Raw genomic sequence first — 22,306 nt, 5'->3', positions numbered from 1 at the left:
TTCAACCGATCCCATCATGCTTAACGAGATGCTAGAAAGGAACGCTTTTGTGATTTTTATTGTCGCAAACAAGGAACAACTCCTATTGGCCTTACTTCTCCTCTTGATATCCGGCTTGATGACTTTCTGCGAATGGGATATCGCAATCGCAGAGTACTTGGTTCAACTGTTTAACCTTGAATGGGAAGGACGCACATGGAGCCATTTTACTGCGATTCTTTCTGCTGTACTGGCCCTTCTTCTGGTTGTCGGAGCTTTGATTATTCAACGGCGTTTCCGCATCTTCCACACCAACCGCGTGGCCTAAGGACACACCACAGGATTGGGACACTAGCTTGGCGGAAGGGCAACACGATCAGACAACATTGTTATACCGGCGAGCTTTCAAAATCAAAATTTGAAGATTTTTGGAAAGTCAACAAATATACCATGGGCAACAAATAGAAAAAATAAGTCAACCTATTTACACAAACATTGTCGGTGTGTGTGTGTGTGTATACTATTTACCTGCTTATTAAAAATGTTTGATTAACAACATTCAAAAACGTTTTTATATTTTATATTGTGGTAATTCCGTATAATTATAATCCGCCGCTTTCGAGCACTAGCATATGCGGATTCGGTATTTTTGCCACCCTCGCATTTCGCCCGCTGACTCTGCAGCCCTGGCAACCGCGCAAAAATGAACGACTCTTGTGTTTACAGCCGATAAGATAATAGTTTAGCCGCCGGAATGAACTATTTCCCGAACTACTACTCCATCGAGGACATCTTCGTGACCCAGGAGAAGGTGGAGTGCCGGGTGAACACGAAGCTGCAGCGGATGGGTGAGTGACACGCGAGGAGTAGTGCTTTTTTTTGGGTGTCCACTAAATGCAACTCCCCGGTGACTTGCAGGCTTCCTGGACTCCGGCGCCGATACGGATGATTTGGAGCCCGGGCGCACGGTCAACCTGCCGCTCTGGTACATCAAGGAGCTGAAGGTGAACAACGCCTACTTCACCGTCTCCGTGCCGGAGATCTACCGCAACGTGCACAAGGCCGTCTGCGAGGCGGAGACCACCCACATCGAGCTGGGGCGCCTGCATCCGTACTTCTACGAGTTCGGCCGCTACCTGACGCCCTACGATCGCAACCACGTCATCGGGCGCATCATCTTCGAGACGCTGCGACAGCGGGTGCGCCACTTGCTGGACATCTCCAAGAGCGACGGCCAGGCGGCCAAGGCGGAGCACCGGCTGGACAACATAGAGGCCAAGCTCCATGAGGCGGGTGTGCGCACCAACAGCCAGGTGGGCAAATTAACGGGGGGGGAAAGGGCATCCGGAATTGCAACCTTACTAATCAAGTTCACTCATTTACAGTACATCGAATGGCTGCAGATGACGGGCAACAAGATCCGGACCTCGGTGCTGGTCGAGGAGCACCAGAAGAAGCGGCGGCGGGCGGATCGCAGCGATGACGAGGGCGAGGTCCTGCCCAATAGCAAGCGGGCCACCTTATGATCCATCCCGGCATCCGGCAAACTAGTAAACTAGTCCAGGCAGATGTCTTGGAACTGTAGCAACTTTATTTCGTCCATTCTTTTGGTGGCCACAGGGCAGCCGCCATACCTCTCAAAAATACACTTCATCTACGCACTCGGCTACGTCCGTTTGTACCGTTTAAAAGTACATGGGATCGCATACATCTACACATAACTGAGCCTCCGATCTGGGGCCGGTCTTAAACTACTCGCCTAGGAGCTGCCGGTCCAGTCCGCGCTTTCCAATTGGACTTGGCAATAAGCCAAACAAACGCGCATCCTTATGCGACATTGCGCCACATTATTACATATAAATAGTTAACTACATATATAATTATAATCTTGTAAGCTCAATTAAAATTTGATTTTGTGCTAGTTTCACATACATTTCACAAATAAACATTCACCAATGTCAGCATACATAGGTAGTAGTTCGTCAAAAGCAACCAATAGGACTTATATATTTCAGGGACCGTAATGCGTATACATTTTCTAGCTTTTGGGCTGTGTTTTCATGTATCTTGGAAGAGTTCTCAACGAAAATGTCATTTCTAGACTTGGTTAACTAAACAAACTAAGTTTAGGGCCAAGAATAACCAAATGTATTTGTTATTGGTGGTAAAATAAACTTTTATGTGGTTTCCGCTTATAAAACTCTAATTTTTTAATTAAATTTAAATAATGGTTTGCACAAACGAATGGTATCTGGCAAATGTGATTGCCACAGATAAACGCAATGGACTTGTCCAAAAATATATTCATTTCCAAAAATGTAAAGTTTTATAAAATGGTATCGTATGCTACAAGTTTATCAAATCAAGTAAATCAAAATACGTATACAATATAATTGTTATTTCTCTTCATATTACTCTGGGGAATTACATGATTGAGGTGTAGGTACTGTATATTTTATTTGATTATGATATACTTAAAGATTGGCTGCATTTGTTCTCTGGGCGGCTCCTAGTTAAACAAACTATCAACCTACTGTACAATGTTTCATTCTTTTTTAGAAGCTTGTTTTACTTATCTCAGAAAACACAAAAATTGTTTTACGGTCCCCGGATATCTACATATATCGTTTTTGATCACTATACAATCGATCAAGGCCGGCAAATGCAGTATTATATTCGCATCGAACATTCCTAGTTATACATCTGGCCAATCTTTTTGGCTTTAATATGCTTTTCAGTTATCTTCGCTATTAATATTTCTAACAGATTATGTCATTTGCACAAGCTTGCCCCTTGACAATTTTTTCGGGGCGATTAACAACATCGATTTTTTGGATATAGCAAGAATTGAATGCAACATTAATTTGTTTATGGTTAGGGGCTTGCTTCAAAAAATAAGCAACATAGTTTATTCGCTTCATCTGCATTTGGTTTTAGTTTTGTTTTCGTTTTTGTTCTTAGTTTTTCATGTTTTTTTGTTTTTTTTTTGTTTTAGTAAATTATGTCTTTTTAAAACTAAACATCTGTCCCTGGTCGCATTGTTTTCTGTAATCCTCTCTCAATTCCGGTTCCGTGTTCAATTTCCGTCCGTCCTGACGCGTCTGTCTTGTGGGTAGAGGGTCCGGGTCCTTGTTGTATAATTAATTGTTAAAAATGTATAAACAATAGCAAGATCTCCGCAAAATGGAAGCGGCTGCAACTCTGCCTCAAAATAAATACATGGATACAAACAAACAGGTTACAATTTGCACTAGTTTTTGCCATTTACGAGGGCGGTGGGGATGGGCGTGGCCGCTATTGTGGCCGGAAGAACGGCGTTGGGCGGCTTTCGCTTCTGCGGCAGAAAGACCTGAAAAATACAAGGACACACGAAATTGAGCGGGATAGAAAAATATAGAATGTATGTCATTTCCATTATAAATAGTAAGTTATTAAAAAACTTTTTCAAAAATGTTTTTTTGTCATTAAAATTAGGAACTTTCTAATACAATTATAACTTAGTTTTTTAAAAATCTCTAGAATACAATTTAAAAAGTATTTCCAAGTCATTTAAATATTTAAATATTATTTAGATGTGTATTTTATTTCCTACAAAATAACAGTCTTAAGTAAGAGCTATAACTGTTATTAAAGGCGTTTAAAATAAAAGTCATGACTGATTTTACATTAATATAACTTAGAAAATATAAATCAGTGATTTTTATTATTTTTGTCATTAAGAAACAAATTGTTTGATTGGTTTATTTAGCGAAAAATTACAAAACTACTTATATTTGAACAAATAAGTCACCTACACAAGGACTTGTTTTAAGTGATATATGTCTCAGGCAGATTTTTATAATTAACGTTTATCTTGGACAGTCTTTAATAATTTTATTTAATATTAAAGTCCGTCATAGCAGATAAAGGAAAATAAATCAAAATGATTTTGAAAATAAACCATGTTTTATGAAAATGATATCTATTACTACTATTACCAACCCGATTTGGCGATTTTCTTCCTAATTCTTTCTAATATTTTATTTCTAAATTAGTTGAGTGCTGGGGGGGCAGAGAGATCGCTCACCTTGAGGGCCCCCAAAACCATCAGGTAGAACCAGTAGAGCTGCGGCAAGAACAGAATGGCGATGCTGACGAGGCAGCCCCGCGGCAGCCCGCACATGGCCGCCCACATGGAGGCGGCCTCGATGGCCAGGCTGTAGCGCCACATCACGTATGGCCACATGCAGACGCGGCACACGAAGAAGGTGGCCAGCATGAGCAGTCCGTTGGCGATGTACACGCGCGAGTCCTTCAGCCGCATGGTGCTCAGGATGCTGCGCAGCGAGACGAACGGCGTGGAGAACTCCATCATGAACATGTAGCTGTAGATGCAGTGCCCACCGCCGCGGATATACTGCAATGGAAACCAAGTTTGGGATAAGTATGCGACCATCGTTCAGCATCGTACGCCTTTCGGCGTGATTGCATTATATTGAGTGTCATAACGACTCAAAAACTCAATATCACGCTGTGATATAATAATATGCAATAAAAAACAAATTATTATGAGCATGAAATCAATATTTTTATGTAAACTAAAGGCTGTCAGTCAGTTGCACTTTTTTTAATGCAATATTACTTGCAGGCGTTATTGCACCAGGCGTTGTAACATGGACCCATAGATATCATATCGCCCTTAATAATACTGTGTTACAAAATGTGATCCTTATGCTTTTACATAAATAAAATAATAATTTTATAATGGATTCGAAAATGATCCACTACATCATCGTTTTTTTAGAAACTGTAACTAAAAGTTGGAAAATTATTTATTTAGATAGGTTTGTAACCTCATTGATTATCTTTTAAAATTCCTTAACAACTAGCTTAGTTAAGAGGAGTTAAATATATTTTTATTTTTTAATTTATGTTTAATTTCCTCATTTTTTAAACAAATAATTTTTAATTCAAAGGTATGAAAAACGAAGTAGTCGTCATTTTCTACTTATAGCTCCGCTAAATTAAATCTTTTATTCGTTTTGCAATCATGAATGCCCTTTATTGCTGAACAAAAAATAAAAAGAATTCAAATATTTTGAGTTCGAGGTTAGTTTTCTAAAACGCTGACGTGCAGGAACATTTTTGTGGCCAGATTTTAGAAAAGTATACATTTATAAAACACAGTATAACTACTATATCCGACTTGATCTTACCGTCACCACCAGCAGCCCGAACGTGCCGATAAAGACGTGGTGAATCATCATGACCGGGTGCGTAACGACATACTTGAGGAAGTCCCAACGCCCGTCCTTGGGAATCTGGACGCAGGCGCCGTCGTAGTCGCAGATCTCGTGTGGGGTGCCCGGGGTGCTGCCGTTGTTGTTGCCACCCGAGGTGGGGGACTGGCCGTTGACCTTGCCGTTGGCGTGGCCATTGCTCGCCGGCGTCCCCTGACCCTTGGTAATGCGCAACAGGTGCAGCTTGTCGGCGATCTTCTGGGTGTGGACCTTGTACATCGACCAGATGTCGTACATAAAGTAGGCGGTGCCGAACCAACCGTAGGCCTCCATCAAGAAGTGCGACGCATAAACGAAGGACTTGGTGCACGTCGACTTGCAGACGATGAGTCCCACGAGGAAGGAGAAGGAAGCCTGGATGGCCGAAACGATTCTGAAAGTAATTAACAACATTTGGAGACCATTAACTACATACATATGTATATGCCCATATTTAATCAGAAAGAAATGTTACTATATTAACCATTTTTAAAATACATTTTTTCTTAGGCAGATGTCGCCAGCAAATTTTGCGTGGCGAGCCATTAAGACAAAAGCGCCATCTGTTGGGAAGAAACATAGATGAAGGCAAATCCAACTGCTTGCCGTGACGTCACTGAATATTTCAAACTTTAGCTTGTGCGATTTTGAAAATGTTTGGTATGTCGATAGATATAGACCGCATAAACATAAGCCGCTTAATAACTGGCCTCTACAACATCTTTACGGAGCTTCTCTGTACTCAATGAATAAAGAAATCTGCTTAATTACATGTAAAGCTAAGAAACTTAAGCTTAAGAAACCTTTTCTCCAAATTTCATATTATACATCTACAATTTTTAGGAGTTGCTTATCCTTTTAAAGTTGTAATCTAGCACCTATTATTCATGTTATTACCATTTATTAAAGCAAAACAGATCGATCATTTAGACTTTAACTCTGCGGCATGATGCCATGTCGTATATTCCATATTTGGTGTTAGTTATTACAGACAATCGACTTAAATTTCAACTAGACCTTCAGATTTCGACATAACATAATATACATATACATATATTCACAGGAAATAATTCAAAATTTTTGGTAACCAACTGGAAGACGTCATCCCATCCGCAAAAATAAGAAAGGAAAAAAAGAACAATAACTGAATTCCGAGCAGAAAACCATCTAGCCCCCCCATCTGCATCCTCATCCCAAGTTCAAGCCACCGGAAATGGAGCCGTGTGATCGCGGACCGGAGAGGGCCATGCGGCAGTACCTGTCCCAGCTGTTGGAGACCGGCACCACCCGCTCCACGGGCTGCCTGGACCGCTTCCTCGTGAGGGGCATGACCAACTTCCCACCGCCACCGCCACCGTCACCGCCCTCGTCGTCGTCCATCGAAGGCAAGGCGTCGCGCTGCTCCCTCTTCGAGCGGCTCCTGTGCGGCGGAAGTCGGAGGTCGGAACGTCTGCTGGTGCCCGATCTGGCCACCGAGTGGTTCCGCAAGCAGAAGGTCTTCCTGGACAAGCTCACGCCGAAGGAGCTGGCCGCCCTGAGCGATGGACTGGCGGCGGATAAGGGCAGCGACTCTCTTCATCGCCAGCAGGCAAGTTCAGGCCTTGCAGGCCAAAGGAAGGATTCAGATGGGGGGCCAGTGAGCAAGCTGGCCACATGTCTGCCCGCCACGGAGTCCAGAAGTCCGGGTAATCCCTTCCTGATCGGCAAAGGCCCAACGGAGGAATTCCCAATGCGCAGCCCGAGTCCCCGGCGCTGCAAGAAGCTGCACGGACGAGGCAGCTGCTCCTGCCTGCGGAGTCGAGGAGCAGGTGCCCCGTACGACTGCCCCTTCCAGGCCGATGGACAACCCATGGCCGGCGAGTGTTTGGCAGCACGCCGGACGGAGCCGCTGCTGCCGCGCCAGCGCCGCAAGTTCGACTTGCGACAGGCGCCGCAACGGCGGCTCGATCCGGCCCTCTTTCGCCGCATCTCGCCGGAGTTCTTCCGCATCCTGGCCAGCTACGAGGCGGCCATGAGCGAGGTCTGTCCGCTCTACGGCATCTCCATGCAGCACTGGGGCGAGACGGCGGCCTGTTGTCCATGCGAGGAGCACTCCCACTTAAAGCCGCGCTTCCTCGGCGACGATGCGGTGGCGGGCACTGCCATTGTGCCTCCCACTTGGCCGTCAGTTGAGTCCCGAGGAGTGCCAGAGAAGGAGCCACCCGCTAAGAGACAAACGGAGAAGAGAACTGCGAGATCTCGCAAGGACCATCCGGATAGGGTCATAAAGACCTGCAGCAACGACACCTGCGCCAATGAATCCTGCCACCTAGGTAGGGAAAACGAGAATAAGTCTAAGGATGAGCCGAATTTCTCCGAGGATGAGCGGCAGGGACAAAGGCGTAGGAGGCATGGCTACAAGCACCCACCATTTCTGGTTTACTCCGACGACGAGCGGCAGGAGCAAAGGCTTGGCCAGCATGTCCAATCCCAATCGTCCAATCCCAATCCCGCCGAGAGTCGCCGGTCGGTGGATCAGCAGGGGCGAAGACTTGACCAGCAGGTCAGCAGGCAGTCGGACGACCAATCGAGCAATCTCCCCGAGAAACGGAGGAAGTTCGGCAGTTGCTTCCGCCGGCCAAGACAGCCATATGGGACAGCCTGTGTTCCCTCAAATTTCGCTCCGCCACCTGCTCACTCACTAGGTGATTCGCCTGCATTTCAACCGGTTCAGCCACCTGCTCATTCAACTGCTCATTCAACTGATTATTCAACCTCTTATCCAGTTGCTCATTCAACTGATCATTCAACTGCTCATTCAACTGCTTATCCAGCTGCTCATTCAACTGCTCATTCAACTGCTTATCCAGCTGCTCATTCAACTGCTTATCCAGCTGCTCATTCAACTGCTCATTCAACTGCTTATCCAACTGCTCATTCGACTGATCATTCAACTGCTTATCCATCTGCTCATTCAACTGCTCATCCAGCTGCTCATTCAACTGCTCATTCAATCGATCATTCAACTGCTTATCCAACTGCTCATTCAACTGATCATTCAACTGCTTCTCCGCAAAACGTAATAACCAAAAGCGAGCACCAGCCACCAAACAAGGGCATTTTCGGCGGATTCACCGGCATCTGCAAGCGCTGCATGGAGCCGGGTCGCCACCTGTTCTACAATTTGAACGCCAACTACCAGCATAACCGGGAGAGGTATGGCCAGATGCGTCAGAACAAGAAGCGGCAAAAGGAACGCGAGCGGGAGCTGGAGCGGGAGCGGGAGCGGCAGCGATTGACCGAGGATCAGGTGGACAGGGACAGCAGCACCACGCTGAGACCCCCCGTCCCATCCGAAGTTGGTACCCAGACGGAAAAAGTGGAGAGCGAACAGACCCTGGCCTTTCGCACGCCCGCAAGTGAACGAACTTTGGCGGAATGGAACCAGGGAGCAATGTTACCGCCGGCGACGTCTGTGGTGGCGTCACAATGCCAGGCGGACTGCCAGTGTGGACTGCCCCAGGAGGCCTTCCAACTGCCGCCCGTCAGGGGGTGCACTTGCCCGACGGAACAGCGGGGACGGCAGCGAAGCACCAGGATTCCCAGGAAGTCCTCCACCGAGACGGACTACTCCAAGTGTGGCCATCGGGTTCGGGCCTGCTATTTGGCCAATGATTTCCACCAGCTGATGCGGCGCGTGGCCAAGAAGAGGCCAAGACCTATCACTCAAGTTCCAGGTAGACCCAAGGTGAAGGGTGTTTCCACCAAAACGAAAGAGCAAGCTGCCAGGTCAGAGGAACCAGCGACCACTGATGCCTCACTGCCAAATCCTGCAGCCCAAGTAAAAGTGCCAACCATGCCCAAAAGGAAACCAAAGCCAATGGCCATTGCAGCACAGCAGCCGGAACAGAGTCCAACCAAGCACTTGAACATCACTTATGCGGCCACCGAAATTCCCAAGATGCAGAAGATCAGGAAGAAGAAAGTGCAGTCCTCAAGGGAAGCCTCTTCGCGAAGTGACATTCCCTCGGTGAGGGGCCAACCCCAAGAGATACCAAGCGACAAACAAAAGGAAAGCCAAAGCAGCACCTATTCCCCTAAGCCCAGTAATAGGAAGCCATACACTTTACAAGGAGGATCGCCGAGAGCCCCATCCCCAAAGAACAAGCAAGAGGCAAAGGTTAGTTGCCCCCGGGACAGTCGTCCGAGGAATTGGCGACCAGATCCCAGGCCATCTAATTGGAGTGCAAGCAAGAGGCGGAGTCAGAGGTGGGCACCTTCGCGCTGCTCCTCCGCCAGTTCCTCTGGACGATCGCATCCAGAGGCGTTCAGTGCAGTGAGTGACTACTGCAAGTCCAAGGCCAGCTGCATTTCGAGAGCTCCAGCTCCAAACAACATCTCAGGCACCTCCAACTGGTCGCCACCAAAGACTCGCGAGAATGCTTCGAAAATGCAAGAGCGCCGGCGGAGCCTCCAGTCCAACTCATCCTATGCTCCAACCTCCGATGCCTACTCCAGTCAATATTCAAGAACGTGGCAACAAGAGGATCAGTATCAATGCTCGAACTTGAAGTCGGTCAACGAAAAGCCACCGACCCAATGGCAAGCTCCTTTGGTTCCGGGCAGATTCAGTTGGGTAGATCCCACCAGAGCACCCTCGCATTTGGAGACGGGTCGTCGCTACTACACGGACACACAGGTGCCAGGACGGCAGTGCAGCTGTCGCTCCCTGCGCTCGAAGAGCTCCATCCGGGCACTCAGCTCCAACACGGACAGTGTGAGGTGTCCCTGTGCTCCAGCTCCATCGGTGGCCAGTGTGGATCCACCCCTTGAGCTGCTGAATGCAAAGGAGGAGGAGGAGGAGCAGTGCTATTGTTACAGCTATCAGCCTCAAACTTCAGACCAACAACCAGTGGAGAACACATATCTCCAGCCCTCCACCAACCCATCCCCACAAGCGTGTGACTGCAGACGAACCAAGCCAGCTTTATTCAGTACCGCTCTGAGGTGGGAGCCACAACAGCACCACCATGCCCGCACCCTACTGCGCACCCAACGTCCTCCGCCCCAGAAACACCAACAGTTCTACACAAGATACCATCACTACCCAGCTGAGAGTTTAGCAGTGCAACAACAACGCAGGGAGTGGGTTCCAGAGTACCAAGCCCACAATCACTGTCCATGCGATACTAACCAAAGATGGGATGAGCTGGTGGAAAACACGCCACACTACACGGCGCATAACTACCCAATGCAGGGGATTCAGAACGATGATGACCTAAGGCATAACCCCTATCCCAGGCAAGCCAATAGCTTCGCCAGGCAGGGAAGGGATCGAGCTGGAGCCATTACCGCCGCAGCTCAGGGACTTCGTGGTCTGGTGAATGCTTTGGGGGGAGGTCGCCATAGACCGCGACACAATCACAACCCTAGAGAAAGCAATCAACAAGAAGATTATTACCACGAAACGACAATCGACCCCAGAGAGGTGCCCAGCCAGCAAAGTGCTCGATATGGTGGCGAACAGGTGGAACAGGAGCGAAATCGACCAGACTACAACTGCAATCTTCCAATGGAGGCAGCACCTCTGAAGGCTCCATACAGTTCGGCCTCGCTGCCCAGAAACAACTACTCAAATTTCAACGTCTACTCAAGGAGGCCCAACAAAGGAGGTGAATGTAACTACTACTTGCCCACGGATGGAATGCCCAACAGCTACAATGACCGACGAAACATGAATGGGGAACAATCAGTTGGAGTAAGGGAAAGTGGAAGATCGTCTCAGTTCCGTTTCTTTGGCTCTGATATGGATTCCCACAGGAGAACGACTTCCATTCCCAAAAGAGGACGGCAAACTGGAGGAGCTTCACCTCTTGTCGATGAGCCCTTTAAGACGTCCACGCCACTGGCCATCTTTCTGGACAGTTTGAGAGCGAAACATGCTGCCTCTGAAATTGTGGCTAAAACGGCACAACAACCGGAGCCCAGAGGAGTCACCATCCTGGGAAAAACTCTAGCGAAAACTACACAAGTACACCAGAGCCACGGCACCTCGTCCGCCAGTGATGATGACGCAGATGCGGATGACTGCCTGGACTTAAGGCACAGGCGGATGCGCAGTCCCGCGCAGGAGACCATGGCCTTTCCATCCACCTACACGGGACTCCTGGAGGAGCAAATCCTCGGCGAGTATCTGCCCAGGCCGCGATACAAGCGCAGGACGTAGGTAGAAACCCAATTTCTCTATGCTTCGCAATAACCTGAGGTCAAATTGTAAGCAAAGACAATAGAATATAAATAAATGTGGAATAAAGTTTAAAGTCGGCACTAAGTTTCAAAAAATTTGTATTTATATGAAGTGGATTACTAATCGTATGAATAATAGTTCTCAAGATATTAAGTTTAATAAATACTTCTAGATTGAGTTCATAAACTCGGATTTATGTGATGATGTATTAAGATCCCAAACTCGAATTTTTGTTGAAATGGATTACTAAATTTATGAATGATATACTTCTAGACTAAGTTAAATTGCCAACCTTATGAATGATAGACCTGCCAATGGTTTTATTGCTAATCATTTCCCAAAAGGTAACTAAAATAATTTATAAAATTTGGCAATCTATCAAAATCGTTAAAATAAAGTGTTGTTTAGTAAGCTAACTTTTCCCCATTTTTTAGTTATCCCATTTGGAACTTGATCCGTTTATAAATCATAGACCATAGTAGGTTTCTAATTATCTGTCATTGTTATTTCTCGTATATAGCACTCATTATGTTAGATTATCGAACAAAAATTAATCAAAATCGTTTTTAACCATCGAACAAAAACCCACACAGTGTAAATTTGAGAACAGCTAAAATTCCCATTCGACCAAAAAGATCGTCTTCAAAATTTTCAGCGTAAGTGCAATGGCAATGTCAACATTTTTGGGCGGCACACGTCGCAATCCGCCGGATCGATCGAAGATGATCAAGGCCAAAAAGCCGGAGGGGAAGCGAGTCATCGGATCATCGGGCGGTGAAGGATCAGGAGGATCGGGTGGTGGTACTGATGGACCACCATCCGCAGCCAGGCGCAATTGCGTCCCATTGAGTGGAGCAAGAGCACCCAAGCGGACTACGACAATAGCAACCGAATTAAGCGGAGTCCTGTCCAAAAGAGCAACTGGCGGTGTTGGTGGTCTGACTAGAACACTCCAAACAACGGCCACATCCACGATGCGTCGAAGACAAGCACCTCTGGCTCCGGTTCCGGTAAGGATTCCCGCTCCCCGCCAAATAAACGAGGTGAAGTGGATCATGATGCCGTCGCCGAGATTCGTCCCGTGCAGCGAGACCTCCTCCTCCGAGGACAACAGCCTGGAGCAGGCCAAGAGCAATGAACAGGATGTGGATTTGGATTTGGATTTGGATCTGGCGAGGAGCAGCAGCAGTGGGCGGTTGGAGAAGGTGCACCAGCTCGAGGATCTGTGCCAGGTGAGTCCGGCCAAGACCAAGGTGCGATCTTCGCGCATATTCTGTGTACCCAGCCAGCGAATCATGCACGAGGAGGAGCTGCTGCAGGCCCAGCTGCGCCAGATGCATCCGCGGCGGACGAGGACTTCCAACTGGCCGTCCAGTAGATTGCCCTCTCAACTGGCCAGTCGGTGTCCAAGTCCCTCAGCCAGTGGCTCCAGGAACCCTGCCACTCTCAGTCGTATGCCGTCGCAGGAGGATCTCCTAGATGCTTCCAAAGCCGTAGCCCCGATACAACCCGATACCATCGAGGTCTCAGGCATGATTTCCGGCGCTCCCAGTCCCAGTCCCAGTTTGAGTCGCCTTCAGAGTCCAAGGATGAGCACTAGCCATACTACAAGTCCTTGTTCCAGCTCACACCCAGCCACGAATCCCAGCAGCCAGAGCAGTAGTCTCAGCAGTAACAGCAGCGTGCAGGGAGTGCAGAGCGTCATCAAGCAGGGAAGCAAGGCCATCAAGCTGACCGCGACGGTGATCAAGATCATGCCCACCACAGCGGAACCGGAAATTCCCAAGGAGAAGGAGCAGGGCAAGTTGCCAAAGACGCCACAAGCCAAGAAAGGACAGGCCATGACTGGCCAATCAATAATAGCGCCCCCAAAGTTCACTCCGAGGGTTCAGGTGATCAGCCCCCTCAGTCAGTCGGTGAATCATGTGGTCAATCAACTGACGGCTCAACTGAAAGAGGCGGCGACGATGCCGTCGAAGGATGGGGATAAGTCATCCAAGGTGGATGCGAAGGCTCCTTCAAGGAAGCCTTCCATTTATCTGCTCATGAATCAGCCAAAATACCAGTCCGCTGAGTCGGCAAACAAAGTGCAGTCCAAAGATGGATGGCTTATCCAAGCAATGGAGCAACCAAAGAAACCATCTGCAAGTTTGCATAGAGATCAGCCAAGGGGTCAAGCAGGCAAACAGCAGACGAATCATTTTAGGAACGGTCCAAGCGCACAACAGGCCAGGCATAGTTTGAGTAAATATATGAATGAACCAAGGAACTTGGAAAGAAATCAATCTCAAAGCCAGTCCACAAGTCCACAGTCGCCCAGAAGTTCTTTGTGGCCTCAGTCCGGTTTGTCCTCTCTAAGCCCGTCAACGAATCCATACATTCAAAGGGCAGCCAAAACGAAGCGAGCACCTCCAGCCACAATCAGCCAGTCCGTTTCGGTGAACAGGACCAGCCGGCCGGCCACATCCATTGCACGTCCGTATGTGGCTCCTCCGCCTTCGCCTCCGGTGGCGCAACCGACGGATGCCCCAACAACTGGCGGCAGGATCGTGCGGAAGGAGCAGCACAAGGTGCCGCGCACCATGGAGGATGGCATCGACACGAGCTACCAGTACTTCGTCTCCATTCCCCTCAAGCGCGGCAAGAAGCCGCAGGTGGTGCGCTACCTGTACCGTCCGATGGTGCGCCACCTCAACGCACCCACCACGACGTCGCCCTTGCGTCGCCGCTCCTTGCGGCGATCGAAGAGGAAGCGACAGGAAGCTGGCGGAGATCGGGAGCAGACAGCGGCAGATGGGGAGGCGCCAGAGATGGATCCGGCTTTAGGGGCTCTGGGCGGAATGCCTCTACCGCTGGAGGATCCACCAGATGCCAGGGAAACATTAATTCCAGACCCTCTGGCAGCGCTCAATGCGCCGTACGAGGTGCCACCACTCCAGCTGGAGGCCCGCTTTAAGCCCATGATGGAGCGGCTGGCTGAGATGCCGTATCCCGAGGATCAACCCCACCATCATCATTGTCGTCGTCGTCGTCGTCGGTGCTCCAATCGCCTAGCACACGCCGCCGGTGGCGACGAACAGTTGGCTCCACCAGAGCAATGCCTCCTGGGCATTGGAGGCGGCGGTGACGCCATCAATGAAATGAATGCAATGCCCTCCCTGGGACAGGTGGCGTCCATCTGGAAGCCCAGTTGCCGCTTGCCAGCGCTGGTCAACTATCGACCGGAAGCCAATCGCCTGAGCACGGCCACCGGAGCTCCGATCTCCTATCATCCGCCGGTGCAGTTTATGGAGGCCGGAGAGGAGGGCTTCATGCTTCCCGGCGAGCCCATGATTCAGGCCATCACCTACGATGATATTGAGCTGCAGGAGCAGCAGGAGCAGCAGGAGCAGCAGGAGCAGCCGGAGCACCAACTGGATCAGATTGATCAACTGCTGCTGGATCTTTCTCCAGTAAAACGACAACAGAAACCCAATGTCATGGTGAAATCAGTGAGCTTTCATCCAGGCGAGGTGACAGTAAGTGAAGCCCCGACCAGGAGGAGCAGCTCCATCAGCATCGGCTCCACTTCGAGCAGCTGCTGCGACAGGAGCAAGTCCAAAGGACGGAAGAGCAAGGTCAAGTCCAAGGGAAAGGTCAAGGGTCGCAGGTGAAGAGATCCGCAAAGGAAAAAGTGTGGCCCCAGAATTTGATTGATTGATCATTGATTTACGTAGCCCACTAGATATTTGGAATTTTTTTTAATTATTGAAAATTTAAAAGTAAAACAAAATTTTGGTACAATTCACATTATCTTTAATAGAAATAGGTTTGTAAAATAAAAAATCTTTTTGTAAAATTAAAAAAAAAAAATGTTTCAATAATACTGCTCAAAATATGGCTACAGAAATTATTCATTGATTTATGTAGCCCACTAGATTAAAAATGATTGAAAGTGTAAGCAATCGCGGAGTTTAGTTCTCTACCCTATTGTTATGAAGTAAACTGAAGCTTTAATATGAATAGGTTACAAACCTCCAAAAATTATTTTTGTAATTGATTGATTTGAGTAACGTATTTCATTGTTAAAATTAAGGAAAGCCTGAAATGAAAAAAACAAACCACTTGAACCCATTTTTTAAGGCACTAAAAGCGTAAAACTTACGCTAAAAAATGTTATTACTTAAGAAAACTAGTAGAAATACTATTCCAACATAAAAACTTGCACACCAGAATGTTTATTAAAGTCCACATATATATTCTCATGGGCCATACATTTTCGACTGGAGGGTTCAACCCAATGATGGAGGCGGCGATGACTTCACCAGGCGCACCTGCAAAGGTCAAGGGAGGTGGGACATGGTCAAGGCCCTGCTGGGGCGATTGCTCAATGCCAGGATGTTGGTCATTAGCACAAGAACTGGGGCACAGAGCAATAGGAAGCGATAGCCCTACCCTCGTGATAATGGGACTCATCAAAATAGCTTTGAATTACGCTTAAGTGGCTCGGAAATAATACAATTGGTTGATGTTTTAATATTATTAAGTGTTTAGTTTATTTCCATTACATACTTTTTGTTCTGTCTGGGCTGTTACGTAACTTTCTGATATATATATTATACATGCTTATAATTGAAAATAATTGTATTCCATTTGTTTGTTTGTTTATTTTAAACTTTGTAGCTTCAAAAAGAATCTATTGTTTTTCTAGCCTTTCAGTTTTAAAGCTATCTAAATAAAACATTCCCAAAAGTTTATTTCTATTGCAGATAGTATATAAACTGGAACTATAATATATAGTTCCCAAGGGAACAAATACGAATATAGATCGAGACTTTAGAATTACTTTCTAAATTATATGAAAACCGAAAAACGATAGGAAAATTAATCGAAAATCGATATATCTTCATTGCTTTTATACACATCGAAATATAGTCGTTCTATAGAGTTTTTTATTTTTGTAATTGTAACAAGTGTATATAAGCTTCGGCTGGCAAAAGTTTGCTTTCTTTTTGATTATTATTTCAATTATTTTTTTTTTTTTTTCCTATATATTTTAGTTAGTTGTTTGCAAATGTGAGTGAATATTGATATTAAATCTATCGTATATTTGTCATCCACAAACCTATGGCCTGTGCCCCATATGCCTACGCAATCAATTAGTTAGACGTGATTCCGACTGGTGCAAAGTGATCACTTAACCTGGACGCACCCTCCCCAGTGCCTCACCCTGCCGGCAGCACCCCTGGAAGTAGCATTCAATCGGACACAGCCCAACAGAACCGAGGCAAAGTCCCCACATCGAATGCAGGCATTAGTTCCAATTAGAAGCGCCGCCGTTTCTACCTAATGTTTGGCCCCAAAGGTGTCAATATGCTGCCTGCGCACATACAAAGTATTTACTACATGGGCATGGGCATGGGCATCGGCATGGAAATGGGCATGGGCTTGGGTGCTTTTCTGGGTTGGGTCTTGCCGGGCAATCGCATGCGAATCGAATGTGATTTAGATATCGGTTACTGGGTCGTCGGACGTCGCCGGCAATCCAAAACAAGCATAGAGCATAGAGCCCAGAGCCCAGCTAGCTGGGGGTATAACACAAAAAATAGCCACAACTATGTCCAATTAAGACTTATGGTTGAAAGTCAAGGGCCGGCGGGTGGAAAAGTTTCCCGCAAATTGTTTACATAGAGGAGGTCTCACACTCTAAGCATCTAACTACATCTAACGACATGCCGCTTATCAGCGACAGATGCACTCGCTCACCCAAATCGATTGGACGGAATACAGATAGGCGATAGGAACAGATAGGCGTTGCCAGTCGCCAGCCGTCAGTCGCTAGTCCACAAAGCCAAAGCACCGGGCTGATTGCCTTATCGGCGACGTGGATGTGAAGTGCGTCCGTTGGACTTACAACGATCGTGGGGAAGCAATTGCCAGCCAGCCAGGAAATTGGGTCGGCTGATGGGGACACTTCAATGATTAAATGAGTATGCCAGGTCACACAGAAGATGCTGAAAGACCGCTTGATTTGCAAAGATTTGCCGAGAAAGTGATTATTATTGCATGATCAAAGCCAGATTCAGCAAGCTCCGACTAAGAGACACTCACTGCACATTTACAAAAATATATATATTTACTAAAGTCCGTTCTATAAAATTCGACTATAGAAGAACATTTAAAAATTAATGCATTTATAATACATTTTTCTGCCAGCTATTGATTTAATCAAAATCAAAATTTTTCAATATTCAAATATAATTTGTTTGGGAAAAATGTAAACCGTTCTATTAAATTCAAATAACATTTTTCGGACTTGTTTTTTAAAAATGAATGCATTTCTAAGGCACTTCTCTACCAGCGATTGACCTAAATATCAAGAGAACAAACATATTTCCTAATAGTCAAATATAATTTTTATGAGAACTTAATAACATAATAAAACATTAGTACAACAATTTGAATTCCAATTAAAATTCGACTTAGAAATGCGATCTAATAACAAATGGTCAAGATATTATTATATTATTTTATATATTGAAGCCAGAATAAACCCAAAAATCGGTGATACCCCTTCTAAAGAGAACGCGATAGAAAGCATGTGATGTGCGCTTATCCAAGTTTATGGCAGTGATGAAATAGATTGAGCCAATTCCCGTCCAGAGATCGGGTTGTATAACACCTGGACACACACATATAGCTATAATATATGAACCGGCACTCTCTGTTTCATCATGACAAGTACATATGTAAATGCTAAACAATTCTACACACACACACACAGTTTAATTAACACTTTGGGCTGCGGGGAAAACAGTTGGGCAATAGTAGTTGGAAATTAGTAGTAACTAAAACTAAAGGCTTGAGTATTTTAATCAACCGTATTGAAATGCTGAAAAATTTGATTCTCGTTTTGTTTTGTTCTGGATTCAAGCGTTGATAAAAGATAAAAGTTCTGAGTTGATAAATATGTCAGAGTTGTTGGAAAATAGCAAGGAAGATCGAAATGATCTTGAAGAAAAGAGTGCCAAATTAGGACGTTTATCTCAGTTGATAGAGTCCGGTTAAATGGGATTTCAACCGGTTAAAATTCATTTCAAAACCGACTCGCCTTGAGTCAAACCCGTTCTATCCCGCCACCCCGTCACCAAGCCATCCCCCTCCCCACCTCCCACTTCCCACATCCCACGCCCGCCAAAAGACCTTGACCCGCATGTCGCTGTGCGAGATGATGATATAAATCAGCGCCTCGGCTAAGGAACGCCATTGCCGAATGTCGGGGACACTCCAGCTGGGACATATACTATATCTCTCTATATCTCTCTGTATACAGACGACGATGGGAAGGGTACTCTCCACTCGAGAAGTACTTTAAACTGGGTAAAATGCCTAGATAAGGCCAAGGGTACCAATGAAAGCAGCATTTTCTATTAAGAAATAATCGCATTCTGGTTGAACTTTATGAAAACATTTACCTACAACAAATACTCGATTTGAACGCTTAATTTGATTGAGTGAATCGTGCATTCTCTAAGGCGGGAAATTGATTACGCGATGAGGTAAAAAGGTAGTGAGAATACCTAATGTCTAAGGCAAATACTTATAAACTTAAATAGCTACGTAATCAGTTAAGTTTAGCGAACTTTAAGTTGGAATATCTCTAAAACTGTCTGAAAACAGTAGGTAATGGGACGGCTACTGAATCGGTTCTTAAAAACACAACAAATTCGGTACTAAACAACTCTAGGCAAGTCTAACAAATCATTGAAAGCTTAGAAAATTAAGTTAAGTAGAATACATGATGCAAACATTTCTAAGCTTTAATAACAACGTAATCAATTATGTACATTAGCGAACGTTCAGCTGGGACAGTATGTCTAAATGTGTCTGAAAACAGAAAGTAATAGGAAGGCCACTGAATCGGTTCTTAAAATTAGGAAGGGCACAGTAAACAAACAAATCATTGAATGCTTAAAAATGATGTTAAGTAATTTTAAAACCATCCATTAACTAATAATTTCATGGAATCCATATGATCAATTTGATTTTTGGGAAAGGTGAAAGATAAATTGTACCTTTGCCTAATTATTTTCAAGATTAAGTACCTGTACCTGAACTGTACACTACCATCTATCTCTGATCAAACGAAACTAATAGTTAAGAACCAAATGCAAACACTTACTTATATAAGTATTAAAAACGTGTACTCAATTGAATATATTGTACATTTACAACACCAAATAATTCCTAATTTGATTAAATTTAGAGGTCAAGTTGATCACTGGGAGAGGTGAGAGATAACCGTACCTTTGCCAAGTTATTTCCGACCTTAAGTACCTGTACCTATGACCGCCATTGTACCATTCATCTCTAATCAATCGAACCAACTGGTTATGTACCCCACCGAAATAGTTAACCTAATGCAAATTTCTATTTATATAGAATTATATAAGTATTGAGAGCGCGTAATGCGATTGCATGAATCATAGGGTCAACCTGAATTTGGGGGAAGGGCGAGAGACAGGGAGGTTTTTAGGGGCAAGTGGGGACCTGCGTAGTGCCACCCAGAAGATGAGGCCCACCCACTGCATAACGCAAGTGCAGTGAGTGCGTGTATGTGGGCGGCATTGCGGGAAAATCAATAGACGAACGCTTGGGCGGCCATCGGGTACTCACTTGTTGGTGATCTCCAGGACGTCGGACATCATCAGGCGGTACTTGCGGCGGAACCTCTGCCCATGACTCGTCTCCAGCAGGTATTTGTTGCAGAAGTCGGTCAGCGAGACGAAGTAGATGAATCCCAGCGAGGTGAGGACCAGTCCGCGCTGCAGCGAGATGCGATCGCTGCTGTTGGGGATCTGCCACAGGCTGCCGCAGGCCAATCCCATCGAACCGATGGAGAAGGCCAGCGAGAAGTAGCAGCCGCGTCGCGGCGCCGGCGGCGGCGTCGTCGGCTTCTTCACTGAGTGTTCCTTGGGCTCATCCTGGGTCTGCTCCACCTGGCAGGCTCCACTCGCCTGAGGGCGGCGCTGCTGCATCCTGCTGCACCCACTTCCAATCTCTGGCCGCTCACTTGGCGTAACAAAAGGGCACACAAATGGGATGTAGTAGGGGGCACAACCTGTTGCGGGAACCGGGGGATCCGGTCACTCCGGACGCTCTGCTCCCGCTTCTGACTGCGGGCGGACTTATCTCGGCGGCGGCTGCTGCTGCTGCTGCTGCTTACAAGCTGCACTGCGTCTGGGACATGGCGGCTGGGCGAACGGGAGGAGCTGGAGAATCTGGCGGCGCGGTGCGAGGGCTCATGGGTCGTGCTGATTGTTTACAGTGTGCCCGTGCAGGGACTAGAGGTGAAAAAACATCGATGCCAGCATCGATGCCATTGATGTTTTTCAATTATCGGCTTAGACTATGTGTTTATCCATCTCTAACGAGTACTGACAAATGGTCACACCGAAAAATATCACTCAAGTTATTGCACACTGGTAACGGTTCCACTTCATTTCTTGTACGAACTTTAAAATTACCCAATTACCACATAAAAACAAAACGCACTTCGATCACTGTAAAATTTATTGGCTATTATAAATGCCGAAATAAAAAAAATGAAAAACTGAGGATATTATGAGATAAAATGTATACTGTTGCAGTCAAAATTATAGGATTGGAAATTACATGTTTCCCAATCATATAATTTGGATTTTGATGGTCAAAATTTCTTAAAACTCTTATTTCAATATACTGTAGTAAATAAATTTCAAACATTTTTGAGACATTGATGTTTCCCGCCAAAATCATCGAAAACATCGAAGCCCGCTCTATAATGCTGCTCGATAGCAGCTGGCGAAGCATCGATGTTGCTACCGGTGGTATCGATTAAGCTTAGGCTTGATATATCGATATTATGTTTGGAAATCATAAATAATTAGGGCTCTGCCACACTTCCGCTTGATTCTTATCAAATCATCTCGATAATTCGAGTCTGTAACGGTCTCTGGGATATATTCTTGGTCGGGATCAGTAGCCGACATCGAGATCTCGAAAACTATACGACCTATTTGTTTGGACCTAATATTTAGATTCTAGAAATTAAATTTTTAAAATTTTTTGTACTTGTTAGTTTTTAACATTTCAGCCTTTTTACAGTTTAAATATAAATTCTTTGAAAAAGTTTCAAAAAAAAATTGTTTTGGTGAATAGAAACTTAATATCTGAAAATCGCCATTGGATTTTTTAAGAAAACAATATTTGACCTCCCAAACAATAAAAAAACTCTTGAGTTTAGAACAATTTGTAAGGTATTCTTTATGTATTTTCGTTTTCGATTGGTGTTGCTGTTGCTGCTGTAGTTGGTTGCTTTTGATTGATTGATCTTATGGTACATTTACCATTCGTATCGCACTAGACCCAGGACATTTATATATAGAGTGTAACTAACTGAACAACTGACGTAGATTAACCTGTTCAACTGTAACTGCCACTATCTTAGCCACTATCGGGAGTGTCCCAGAAATCTCTTCCAACCAAATTTCAAATGAATCACTAAGCTCGGTGTCCCAGAAGCCTATTCAACTTTTGAATCGATTTAAAACCCACCAATGAGTTAATTTTGAAATTTGTTCCTAAAGTTTAAGCAAGTTTACTTCAATATACATCAAAAACTCTAAAAATTATGGGACACCAACGGATTCCTTCTGAAAATCGTTGAAGACTTTAGGGATACCCCGTATATAAAAGATTGCATGTACATCTAGAGCGTAAAAGTTAATGGGAGGTTAACATAACCCCGATTAAACATTAACATTACATTTACAAGGGAAACTAAGCCTACATTAGATAAAATATTTGTATATATATATACATA

At 45.6% G+C, this 22,306-nt stretch overlaps 4 protein-coding genes across 4 annotated transcripts; 3 read left to right on the top strand and 1 right to left on the bottom strand.

The window, feature by feature from the left end:
- The first annotated feature begins 640 nt into the window (after positions 1-640).
- On the top strand, positions 641-1,945 carry LOC128261092 (DNA replication complex GINS protein PSF3). The gene is made up of 3 exons (XM_052994547.1): positions 641-827; positions 898-1,292; positions 1,365-1,945. The coding sequence occupies exons 1-3, from the start codon at positions 734-736 to the stop codon at positions 1,503-1,505; spliced, it is 630 nt and encodes a 209-aa protein (XP_052850507.1). The 5' UTR covers positions 641-733; the 3' UTR covers positions 1,506-1,945.
- On the bottom strand, positions 1,549-20,802 carry LOC128261085 (ceramide synthase). Its single transcript, XM_052994537.1, has 4 exons — positions 20,119-20,802; positions 5,175-5,631; positions 4,046-4,375; positions 1,549-3,328 (listed from the first exon to the last, which is right to left on the bottom strand). The coding sequence occupies exons 1-4, from the start codon at positions 20,478-20,480 to the stop codon at positions 3,230-3,232; spliced, it is 1,248 nt and encodes a 415-aa protein (XP_052850497.1). The 5' UTR covers positions 20,481-20,802; the 3' UTR covers positions 1,549-3,229.
- On the top strand, positions 5,641-11,575 carry LOC128261065 (uncharacterized). Its single transcript, XM_052994504.1, has 2 exons — positions 5,641-6,214; positions 6,301-11,575. The coding sequence occupies exon 2, from the start codon at positions 6,451-6,453 to the stop codon at positions 11,440-11,442; it is 4,992 nt and encodes a 1,663-aa protein (XP_052850464.1). The 5' UTR covers positions 5,641-6,214; positions 6,301-6,450; the 3' UTR covers positions 11,443-11,575.
- Positions 11,802-15,250, top strand: LOC128261068 (uncharacterized). The gene has a single exon (XM_052994507.1). The coding sequence runs from the start codon at positions 12,129-12,131 to the stop codon at positions 15,114-15,116; it is 2,988 nt and encodes a 995-aa protein (XP_052850467.1). The 5' UTR covers positions 11,802-12,128; the 3' UTR covers positions 15,117-15,250.
- Positions 20,803-22,306: the final 1,504 nt, after the last annotated feature.

Source organism: Drosophila gunungcola (genome assembly GCF_025200985.1).
Source record: "Drosophila gunungcola strain Sukarami chromosome X unlocalized genomic scaffold, Dgunungcola_SK_2 000050F, whole genome shotgun sequence".
Taxonomy (NCBI): Eukaryota; Metazoa; Arthropoda; class Insecta; order Diptera; family Drosophilidae; genus Drosophila; species Drosophila gunungcola.
Note: the sequence above shows the minus strand (reverse complement) of the source record. Positions and strands in the feature narration are given on the sequence as shown.

Excerpts from the sequence above, each read along its gene's own strand:
- LOC128261092 (XM_052994547.1), top strand. The coding sequence starts at position 734 with ATGAACTATTTCCCGAACTACTACTCCATCGAGGACATCTTCGTGACC. Across the intron at positions 828-897 it reads CACGAAGCTGCAGCGGATGG|GCTTCCTGGACTCCGGCGCC; the intron begins GTGAGTGACACG and ends GGTGACTTGCAG. Across the intron at positions 1,293-1,364 it reads GTGTGCGCACCAACAGCCAG|TACATCGAATGGCTGCAGAT; the intron begins GTGGGCAAATTA and ends ACTCATTTACAG.
- LOC128261065 (XM_052994504.1), top strand. The coding sequence starts at position 6,451 with ATGGAGCCGTGTGATCGCGGACCGGAGAGGGCCATGCGGCAGTACCTG.
- LOC128261068 (XM_052994507.1), top strand. The coding sequence starts at position 12,129 with ATGGCAATGTCAACATTTTTGGGCGGCACACGTCGCAATCCGCCGGAT.
- LOC128261085 (XM_052994537.1), bottom strand. The coding sequence starts at position 20,480 with ATGCAGCAGCGCCGCCCTCAGGCGAGTGGAGCCTGCCAGGTGGAGCAG. Across the intron at positions 5,632-20,118 it reads GTCCTGGAGATCACCAACAA|AATCGTTTCGGCCATCCAGG; the intron begins GTGAGTACCCGA and ends AATTACTTTCAG. Across the intron at positions 3,329-4,045 it reads TGGTTTTGGGGGCCCTCAAG|GTCTTTCTGCCGCAGAAGCG; the intron begins GTGAGCGATCTC and ends TGTATTTTTCAG.